Source organism: Hyalella azteca, unplaced genomic scaffold (assembly GCF_000764305.2).
Source record: "Hyalella azteca isolate HAZT.00-mixed unplaced genomic scaffold, Hazt_2.0.2 contig5760, whole genome shotgun sequence".
NCBI lineage: Eukaryota > Metazoa > Arthropoda > Malacostraca > Amphipoda > Hyalellidae > Hyalella > Hyalella azteca.
The window spans coordinates 1-11,513 of NW_025935942.1; the positions used below are offsets into that span (position 1 = coordinate 1).

At 39.3% G+C, this 11,513-nt stretch overlaps 2 protein-coding genes across 3 annotated transcripts; one reads left to right on the forward strand and one right to left on the reverse strand.

Annotated features, from left to right (window-relative positions):
• Positions 1-1,552: 1,552 nt before the first annotated feature.
• LOC108669772 lies at positions 1,553-3,287 on the forward strand. Of its 2 annotated transcripts, none has more exons than XM_018157182.2 (4): positions 1,553-1,660; positions 1,929-2,074; positions 2,277-2,530; positions 2,761-3,287. In XM_018157182.2, the coding sequence occupies exons 2-4, from the start codon at positions 1,940-1,942 to the stop codon at positions 3,008-3,010; spliced, it is 639 nt and encodes a 212-aa protein (XP_018012671.1). In that variant the 5' UTR covers positions 1,553-1,660; positions 1,929-1,939; the 3' UTR covers positions 3,011-3,287. The 2 variants fall into 2 exon arrangements, with proteins under 2 accessions (XP_018012671.1, XP_018012670.1); XM_018157181.2 differs by having other exon boundaries at positions 1,553-1,656.
• Positions 3,288-5,077: 1,790 nt separating this feature from the next.
• LOC108669773 (serine/threonine-protein kinase Nek7) lies at positions 5,078-9,696 on the reverse strand. Its single transcript, XM_018157183.2, has 6 exons — positions 9,406-9,696; positions 8,764-8,939; positions 8,298-8,517; positions 7,629-7,831; positions 7,295-7,408; positions 5,078-7,003 (listed from the first exon to the last, which is right to left on the reverse strand). The coding sequence occupies exons 1-6, from the start codon at positions 9,455-9,457 to the stop codon at positions 6,752-6,754; spliced, it is 1,017 nt and encodes a 338-aa protein (XP_018012672.1). The 5' UTR covers positions 9,458-9,696; the 3' UTR covers positions 5,078-6,751.
• Positions 9,697-11,513: the final 1,817 nt, after the last annotated feature.

Here is an 11,513-nt window from a genome sequence, read left to right on the forward strand (position 1 = left end):
GGTCGTGAGACCGGCCACGAGTCCGGCCATAAATTTGCCCGCGACGTCCTTGGCTTCTAGTGCTGAAACAGTTAAAACAGCTGAAAAACATATTGGTTCACTAAATGGGGTTCTATTTGTGAAATACACATTTGTGTTTAACCTTCATCTTTTAAAATTTCAGCGTACTAAATTTCAAGAGAGTGGCTTTTGTCTGTGGGGGGCGCTAGAAATTCACTAGGGGGCCAAAGGGGGCGCTAGCCTGAAAAAGTTTGGGAACCACTGGTCTACCGTCTTGTCGGTCAAACTTTGGCATGAAATGCAAGACCGACGATAAGTTTGAGCGTGTGGACGGGGCTCTGATTGAGAACCGCGAGGCCTCGAAGAGGCTCGGCTCTTCCCTATGAGTTTCTTCACAAATTAGGCTGAACTTTACTGCACTCTTAAAATGAGATGGCGATATGGATTTTTCCATGTTGACCCAGTTATTTATTTATAAACGGTGGCCAGGAACAAAAAAATATGTAAAATTTATTTTAAAAGAGTTATAATGAAAAGAATTTTAAAGAAACTTTGAATATTATTGTTCACCAAGTCTGCGACTTTTTCACATTTTTCGAGATGTAAACGGGTTGTAATTTTAATTCTCCATTGAATGGTATACTCGGCATTCCATGATCAGCCTCCTTGTTGTAGAGATTATCTACCAAAAAATAGTTATGATCGAGCCTGCTGATACGCGGAGGGGAAATACCTCATACTAACTGCTCAAATGCAGACGTTGTGGAATACATGAGGGGAAAGAGACGTCGTAAATTACTGAACTGTCAGTTCACGACGGGCGGCGTGGTGAAGGCGAACTCAATGAGGGGCGAGGAATAATACGTGGCCAGTGGTCGGCCTAGTCCAATTAGTTATAGCCGACCGCCGGCCATTCCTCGGCCACCTGAAAGCGACCAGTTGCCGCAATAAATTGGCTGGCTAGGATATCACATTACAAAGCGTACAAGCTCCAGGGTAGCGACTAGCTACTCGATCGACAATTCTACGGACTCGCCTGCGGACTCGCGCAACTGGGCCGCTCATAATTCCTTCAATACTTAACGGATCTGCATGAATTTTGGAATGTGAGTATTAATTATCGATACGCTGCCGCTGGAATTATTACAGATTTTTACAGACTTGCTCATGTTGAGCGAAGAGGGAGAAGTGCGACACTGTGATACAAAAAGGAAAACGTGACAATGTAATCAAACACAGGAAAAGGAAAGTGTAAAAATGTTCCAAACAGAGGGACAAATATAACGTGTTTAATTTGGCTAGTTATCGTCAAGCTAGATAAATGCACAGTACATAAGATAATTTTTCTCTTATAACCAATGTTTCTGACGAATAATTTCATTAAATTTGGAGGTAGTAGCCTATTTTTGAACTATAGAATTTCTGGTATTTTGAGCTAGGCAATCTGGTATTCTCGCCGAGAAAAAACCTGGCAACACTGCCCCGGAGTCCGGACTTGCCGGCTGGCGCGCCAAGAACGAAGAAACTGCAAGGCTGCAGCGGCGCACGCAGCCAGAGCCTGCAACTGTCATTCTTGTGCTAACTGCAAAAGCATCAAGACGTCGTCTGATATATCTTCTGGCGACGGCGCTATATACTTCTTGTACCTTGTGAAAAGTTGGTAACTATACTAATACATGTATCTTTGCAAACATTTCCATTTATTTTATTCTAGTTGTTACTTATTGTTCGTATAGTTTCTAACTAGGTAAATGAATTACTTGAAGGGTACATTCATTATATTAATGAAGTAAAGTATATTCGTACTGGAATCTTTTAAGCACGCGGCAGATTTATATGAATGTACTCATTAATGCAATGCTATCATTGGTGCTACAGCTTCTGGTAATCGTGTTCTAATCCTTATATATTTGTCACCACGTGTGCAGATTGATTCAACATGTCTCTGTTCACCGAGCTCTGCTCCATAACTCACTGCCAGCATCTCGACGAGTTCGAGCAGGCTCGTGAAAGCGGCAGATTCTTGCCCGTCGATGCTTCAAAATCTTTGCCCAAGATTGGTTTCTCAGGCAAAGTGAGTTGTCTGGCTTCTACATATTATTTTAAATTGGTGGTTATCGGAATTGTGTCGTTCTGCGAGGAATTCATTGTAGCGGAGTTTGATTAGGAAAACTAATTCTATGTATTAGTTTCATATTAGTCTTGATTGAAGATGTCCGTCTCGAGTTTCCGTGAACTGCCTAACCATAATCTGAGCTATCCACTTCTGTTAACAGGTGATCTGGTTCGCGCCTTCCATGGATAAGCGTTCTCATAACAAGTATGGAAACGTGAGTAGCACCATTACAATGGCAAAGTTCTGTGAGAAGTTCGGCAAGATTTTTTATGAAGCCGACACCGTGGATCGTCCAGATGGCCGTGTGGCTCGACTTCTGTGTACCCGAGGCCGAGAGTGCTTGCCGTCAATGCAGCCGGTAGACGTAGTCCACGACGAAAAGAAGACCACGTCGGTGCCGCTGAAACAGAGCGGGTGCGTTGAAATACTTCCACTAATTCATTCTATTTTACTTGCAGAAAGCGAAAAAAATAATTATATATCTGTAGCATGTATGAAGGATAGAGTTAAAAGTATAATATTAATAATATATGAGCTGGTATCGAAAGTAAAATTGGCTTCATTTATGAATATATTTGATTTTAAATTGTACTAATTTAGTTTATTATAAATTTATACTAATTATAAAATTATAATTCGGTCAGAATCTACTGGGTGTACCGATCGAAGTTGGACGACGTATCGATGGGATTAGAGATCGCCGTTTTCGTCAGGGAGGATGACTGCCAGTGGCTTTTCGAGAACTCGGCGCATGAGGCAAACAACCATTCCCTAGCAAACACCAAACCTCTGGGCTGTACCTCAAAGTTCTGTCAAAAGTACAACTTCTACGGGGAAAAGTGCCCTAGCGCACTCACCCTTGAAGTCGCTAAAATGAAGATGGACGAGCGTTGATTTACCTATTCCTAGAGGATTAATGCTGATATCAGCCAGTTCTCGTTCGACTCGGAAATAAAGAAGGCTACCTCGTAATGTAGTTGAGTTGTGTTAGGTAGTTTTCTTTAAATTTTTTCGCTGCTGTGAGCTCGTTAGTTTACTTGCGTCGTATTATTATAAAGTTTCGGTTTGTGTTTGAGTCAACTTGGAGTAAATCTCGTGTGAAACGGTTATACTCAATGTTGTGGTCCCGTGACATGACGGGGGACCGGGGACCTTTAATAGTTAGACAATAAACTTGTCCAAGAAGTGACTACTGTTTTTTAACCTTACCGACTTAACATGCTCGCAATTTTGTGATCGGTGGAAAATACATTGAGATTATTCATAACGGGAGCTTCACGCTTTTACTCAAATTATGAATTTCATTTATCATCATCAAATTCCAAATAGTTGCATTCGCACTTTTCGAATTAAAACTCGATTATAGAGAATATTTTGGCAACAACTCTCACAGCTTAAGTTAATTCGGAATGAGTACAACCGTAATTGTAGCGAAGCCATTAAGTGCAGTGAATTTCATAATCTTGAAGTCAAAAATATTGAAACTTTCAATACAAATAATCTACGTTCTAATGAGTTGGGAAAATTGTCACTTGAAAAGAAAGGTATAATAAAACAAACTATCATAGAATACGTTTATTAATGCATTTTGTTAGGAGTGATGCGCCAATGACGATGAAGCCAGAAAAACATATGTCAACCTTGCACTAATTCAAATTCCTGATCGTAAAGGCCTAGTATGTAACTGACGCACGCGAAGTTGGAAATTGATTTGTTATAATGATCAAATTCGAACACGCGATGATACTTACCTTCGAAAGTTCACGTATAATTTCTACCAGACCAACATTAGATAGCGGTACGTCTGCAGTTCATGGAACAGCAGACCAGAAAAAAAAACAGATACAAGTTACCAATCCTCGTAATTCTTACCTTCCATCGAACAAATTCATTAAGATTTTCGTACAGAACTGACTAGTATTTGTTATGTTACAAAGTTAACAGTAAATAGTTATCAGAGTGTGTGAGGTTTCAAGTGAAAACATCACACGACATCGACTTCAGTGCACAACATGCGGCTAATCTGTGTGCGGTACTAAACATGTTCGTTCAATAATTGAATTTATATGGAATTATTGTGAAGTAATAAACAGTAAACAAGTTAATAGGTTTAACCTAAAATAAATATTATAGAACAAATTCTCAGTAATAATTCTTTGGTTCAGCTAGCAAAGAAAATGTTAATTAACAACCTAATCTTGAAACAAATCAAGATAAATTAAAACAGAAGTACAGTTTCAGACAAGAATTTAAATTCAAATGTATAATTTTTCCCCAGACGTTACTTGACAGCTAATTGATAAAACGATAAGCTCAAAGATGTTACATGGATTCAGTAATTAGCCGGCTACAAGAACAGCTTTTCAGTTGTTTAAATTCTTCGCATACGGTATCTTATAACAAACAGTTCTAATACGTATGCTGTAAATTGACATTCAAATTATGAAGAGCTTCCCGAAAATTACATTCTGTTTTACTTTCCCACGAACTAAATGCTTGTGATTACAACAATAACAATATACGACCAAGTCCTTGCCAAAGGCACATGGTTTTGCGGCATTAAGTTTTCCAAACAGATTATTTAATAAATCCCAACATATATGTCTTAATATATACGGTAAAGATATGAATACAGCACAAGTAAAAAAATAGCCCACGTAAAACCAATATGCAAAGGAAGTGACATTTTCGAGCGCTGAAATGACTTAGTGCTTAGTTAAGATTCATACGACTGAAGTTAGGTCTGCTTGGACGGATTAAGTTACAGCGAAGGCACAGGGGGGAAAAGTGATTCTTCCAAATACTCAAGAAATAATTGACTCATAAATTCATAATAATCTGAACCTTTTCTACTGGTCCGGTATTTAAGGCAATAACTGTAACAGCGAGAACTCGATATACGTACAGCATTGATTTTGCAGAGTGACAATGCTCAGCGCTAAAACACTAAGAAGTAGAGGAAAAATAACTTACGATTGCAAGGTCACATTAATTGCTAAGTACTCCAATTTTCGAATTCGGTCTTGGACCATATATCTTAATCACTTTATTTCTACATTCGAAAATGAATGTTCGCTTTGGTATTTCAGCAGTATAATTTTTCATAATCCTTCACTCTACACTTGCTTAATACTAATTGATTCAACTTCCCTCGACTACCATAACAGTGATAATATACATTCATAATTATTACGTGAAAAAGAAATGCCATAGAAAGATTAAGTGCAGAGCACCGACTTTTTACACCAACTCCATCATCGTGACTAGTAAAGATTACAGAGCACTAAAGCGTTGACAAGATTGCTCATTGACAAGCATTAAATACCTTAGTGCCTCCGAGTTAGTTATTAATACCTATACTCAAAATTAATCTTTCATAAAGCTATATATGAAAGTAAATAGGATAATAGATCGACTAATCGTGGCCTGAACATGGCTAAAAATTGACAGAAATCTTAACACATGTGAACAATTTCGTACGTTTTCTCTGATAGCGTTCCAGTAAATGCGTTGATAATTTTCAATAGATATATTACCGTATGTCTAGAAGTATAAAAAGTTATAAACATATTGCAGCACAAAATTTAATTCGAATTCAAGTAGAGAACTGGTAACTTGGGACAAATCAATACTTTAGAAAAGTCTTTTTCCCAGAGGTGGAAGTTTGACCGAGTATCTGTTCCGTGCAGGATAGAAGCCCCCGGCAGAGACTTGCTGCGGTGATGTCAGACGCTCGCTTTGGTTGCTGGTGAAGGACACAAGCGCCAGATCATCCCTGGTGCTGTACCTGCCTGCAGCAGACCCAGAGTTGTCTTTGTGAGCAGACCCGGTGAGGCTCTTTGTGCCTGAAGCGTACTGTGAATAAGACCCGACGGTAAAACCAGTGCCGTATGAGAATGGAGCTTTGTTGCGAACTGTGAATATATGATTATCGTCTGCGGAGTAACTTCTGTCATCACTACTGGCCCGGACGTTGTTTGCAGCCTGTCGGAACTGACCATAAGCAGGGCGAGGAGCGAAGCTGACGCTGCGTGATCTGTTACGGCTTCCTCCACTACCAGCAGCAGGAGGACTGCTTCCATCTCCTTGACTGTTGCTGCTGCCAACGCTGCTGAACGAATCGTTCAAGCCGTCCCCTTTCATTCGTCTCTCATGTCCCATGAATCTTTCCATATCCATTGCTTCATCTTTTTCATAGAGGATGTCACCCAAGCTTTCGGCTCTTCTGACTCCGTTTTTGCTCCGTCTTCTGCCACTTGGCCTATTACTTTTTCGGTCTCCTTGGATGCTACCTCCTGAAGGAGGAGTATCACCACGATGTACTTCCAGGATATCAGGCATAACATTCTCGACGTGCGGCGTGGCTTCCAGATGCGATAAGTTTCCAGCCTCATCCCTTGACTTGTTCGACCCTCGAGAGGGAATGCTTTCATCATCACCAAGACGTCCTTTGCTACCAGAAGCTTGGTTATAGTTGGTATCAGGCGAGCCTAAATTTCTCTTGCTTTGACCAGATCTGCGATTAGTTTGACCCTTAGAAGGCTTTAGTTGCTCTTCGGGAGGTGTTCTAATGTTCAGAGGTGGTGTCAAGACAGAGCCTGATGATGATGAGGGCATTCCTCTCGAGGCTCGCTGCTATTCATTCAATCTCACGGCGTCCGTGGTGTTGGTCGAGGTCTTACTGGCGAGATGCGTTGTGCAGCTGGGGCCGCCATCTGACGGTGGACGTGATGTTTTTGGGAAGGAGAGACCTGGTGGAGGGGACTGGGCATGAGCTGAACTTGATGCGCTGAAGTCACGCATGGTTTTGCCAACGTGATGGACATAGCTGATGTCTGGCCGCTTGCTTGGTTCAGGGTTGATACACTCGTCCACCAAAGTTCGTAACTGGAATATGATTTACCACTTATTAGAAGAAGGCAAAATGTAACAGTGGCAAAATCAATAAATGCAAGAAATTATTAAGTGGGAAAAATAGTTTACTAACAAATACCGAGACCAGCGATTCTTTAATTTTACGGATTCTTTAGAAGTATTCCTATAAGTTGAAAAACACTGCACAGCAATAAGGAAATTACGTGATATTGACAATATTTATGTATAGATATGTATCCTTATAAATCTTCCATATATATTATTTTCAGAAGTTATTCATAACTAGTAAAAAGAGACACTCACTTGCTCGCTGTAGTGGTCACAGGGCAGAGGAGGATACTTCCCTTTCTCAATTTTCTGACATAAAGAGAAGAGGTTCATCTTATCCCCATAGAAAGGACTCTGAAGGGCGGCCATCTAGAAATGAAGCACATTTTAGTACCTCCATTGTAAGAAAGGTATCAAAAAGACGACACTGTTATTGATCATTGGATTTAAGCAAGTGTAGAACTAAACTAGATGAAGGAGGAAGCATCAAGCTTGAATGATGCTAGAGCAGTATAAGTTACACTTGCAAGATGAAGATAGATAAAATAAAACAAGAATCAAATAAGTACCGTAAGTATGAGCTATCTACCTCATAAAGGAGGCAGCCCAGTGACCATATATCACTCTTGAAGTTGTAGCCATCCTCATGGATGCGTTCAGGGCTCATGTAGTAAGGGGTGCCCACAAGGGAGTGTGCAGCCACTGTCTTGCTGCTGAAGAAACGACCCAAGCCTAGATCTCCTAATTTAACAATGCCTTCAGCAGTGATGAAAACATTTGCTGGCTTGATATCTGTTTGATAAAATAATATGCTTCAATATAAGTGAGCACTCTCCATGCAATTTAATAAAGTATATCAGTATAATCATCAAAAGTTACATTGTGTGTTCAATCATCAGAGCCTGGAAATGTGGAATAACTTCCAAAATGGCTTTCGGGTAGATGTAAAAGCATTCATGGATGATTCTCACAACTAATTAATCATACTGAGAAATATTTATATTTTGAAAAATCTAAATAAATCTTTCTAGTAAGTTCCTATCCATTATTAAAAAAATCCAAGTTCTTATACCCAAAGAGTAAATATGTACATCATCACACAAGCATCACGAAATGGAAAGATTCAACTATTAATCCTTCATAGATTCATTGAAAGCAAGTATGTCATATTTCAGGACACACAAATGGAGCAATAAATATTTAGTTTGACTCATGATTGAATATCATTTTGATAGGAAATATGATGGGGTGAAATTACCTCTGTGCATGATGCGTTTTGAATGCATGTGGTCAAGAGCAGAACAGAGCTGTACAAAATATTTCCAGATTGTGCGTTCAGGTATGAGTCGCTGCTGCCTCCTGAAGTGACGGATCATACGACTCAGGTCTCCAGCATCAGCAAGTTCAAGGACAATTGTTAGTTCATTATCTTCAATAAAGGATGCCAGATATTGAATGATGTTGGGGTGGTTCAATTTCTGAAAAATAAACAATAATAATACCATTTGAACCTTAATCAAAAAATAGAAAGTTGTATGTGCATTGGTATTATTAAGAATAGTGAATGTTAATAATATTATCTATTAAAACGTTTGTAAATGAAACAATTTCAATATCTTTCTTGATTGATGCTTTCAAATGATTAAAATCTTCACATGGGAACAAAATTGAGAATACAAGCATAAACCAAGATAGATTAAAAAGAGCAAAAGTAAGAGTTCTACCTGTAGCAAATTAGTCTCCTTCATGCAGTCAAGTCTGGCCTTGCGATCACTCATCTCAAAGATTTGAACTTTCTTGAGAGCCACCATCCTCTGGTCAACCTTGCAGCGTGCGCGGTACACAACACTAAACTGTCCCTTGCCAATTTCCTTCTCAATGACATAATTGTTGAGGCATCCTGGAATACAGAATTAATTACTAGACACTTAATTAAATTAATCACTAGATAATTAATTTAATAAATGTTTTTTTCATATGATATAATTATATATTAATAAAAATATATTAGTATATCATTTATAAATATCAATGGAATAAAAATATACATCAACATTAAAAAGACAGTAAATTTTAAAGAAGGGCACATTGATATTGAACAATTTAATGTTTTTCTATAGGCAATTATTCTGACAGAAAATATTCAAAGTAAATGATATGCTTGAATAAATTTGTTTGAATAGCATAATCAGTTTCAATGTCAATGGTAACAAAATTCACAAGCCTCAAATCCCAGCATGCACATGTGTAGATAGCTGAAGTGTTTGTGTATAAAGGAATAAGTAAGAGTTAAAGAAATCCAACATGCAGTTTGAGTTTAGAACAAGATATTACATAATGACAACATGGGAACATTTGTGACTCACCATAAACAGAATCTCCAGCAGCCAATTGAAGCAATTCTGAAGAATCATACATTTTTACAACAAATAGAATACTTATAATTTTATAATTTAGCAATAATTTTTTAAAAATTATTAAAATAGGTTTTCAGTAAAGAATCAATCACCAAAATAATGTTTAATGAAAGAATACCTAATTTTAGATTCAAACATTATTTTTTGTGGTAATTCTTGTATTGTATTTGGAAAATACCAATTATGGTTGAATTACCAAAGAATCAAAATAGAGATTCAATATAAATGAAAGTTTTTGGACTGTAAGAGAAATTACATGCATATATATATATGGTTAATGGTAATGCTATAAGTGATTGTCTGATTGAAACAAAGTCAACTTCCTGCAAATTAACACTCAGGACTCAGCCAGTCAACTTCAGCCTCAGCCCCTAGCCTCAGGATCAGGTAGGCAGGTACTGAAGTGAAATAGTAGACATACACTGTCAAACTGTTGTACATGTACAGAATACAAATTAGTTCTCCAGTCCTCACAAGGTTTTAAAACATGTTTTTTTTTGAGAATGGCTGTTGCAAAATGAATTGAGAGGGAAAGCAAATCAGCCATTATTTTGTTAATTACAGACAGTAGAGATCTACAGTGCAGTGTGTCAGACTGTCAGTGTCACTACTCACTAGTTTTTTAGGACAGTGGCCACTGGCCAGTCCGTCAGTGGGGACTGGGGACAAACCGGGGTCTAACCCAGGCTTCAACTTCATTCAAGTTAATAACTGGTGCCTGAGTGTCTGGTGCCACCAGATTGGTCAGGTATTTGTTACACCACCAAATTGGTGATTGTACACAGTATAATCACTACAATGTATATATCATATGGCTTGTTACACTAGTTTTGTAGTTGTATGATTGTATCATGTGTGATATGATTATCATTCAAAAATTAAAATTACATTCAAGCCTAAAGAAATAATAAAAAATACCAATTCTCATAAATTATTTAGGGGGGCTGGAGGCCTGCAGAAATAGGTACCTAATGACGCCAAATGCCAATAGACCAAAAATCACTGTCACACTTGACTAACAAGCCAGAGGCCTCACATACACAGACAGGGGATGCATGCCAGAGGCCAGCATTGCCCAAGACCAGCATATCTTTCATCCTCCTTTCCGTGCATAAGCCTGCTAAAGGGCAGAGTAGACTAAGGGATTATATGTTAAAAGCCAATAGTACAAATCCCCTTCATGGAAATTAAGCAGCGAGCTAATGAGAAGTAAGCCACCAATACAATCGCTCTACGCCGTATTGAAAACCGTCCAACAGCTCTATCCCATGCCGTCTAACCTAATCACGATTTTCGATAAGCAACTCCCTACGCCATACCGCTGTTGATACATAGCCAGCACTCCAGCCCGTCTGTTCGTTGCAGCCGTTTTCCCCCGGCATAACTCTACCTCCACGCATACCCCGTCTCCCCGCCTTTTTTCACAGACTGCCAGACGGCTTTTCTTAGTTTCTGCTCACTTGACTGCATTACGCTATGAAAAGAGGATCTATAGGAGTTGTAAACTAACCTAACCTAACTTAACCTAACCTAATTTGGATAAGCATCAAAGGTCTGCGAGAAAAGCCTCCAGTTAGTCATGCAATAATGGTGGAAAGTTGGGGTAAGTGTGGGGGAAGAAGATGCTGGGGGATAGTAAGGCAGGGAAACGGTGACGCGGGGTTAACGTCTTGCGGATTAAGTAAGGTGATGACGCATTACCGTTTGGTACAGTTCACATTTGCGACAATGCAGTGTGGTCAGCGGACACTTGGGATAACAGCATGTGTAAAGGCCCGTTTCCACTATGAGACTCTGCGAGACTGAGGATTGAAAAACTGGCTTTTTCAGTCCGGACTGAGGCAGTCCGGACCTGGCGGACCATCGAGACTTGAGTGACGGGGAGTCAAGCGCAGTTCAATCTTTTACTGGACTTGCGTGACAGGCAAGGGGCAGTGTCGCTGTGACTTTTGTTCAAGGAGGTTGTGTGCTGGGCTGGCGCTACAATAGACGCACCATTGCCTGCCTGATTGCCTCTTTGCTTAACTGACCATGTCACACGACACTGACGACAGAGA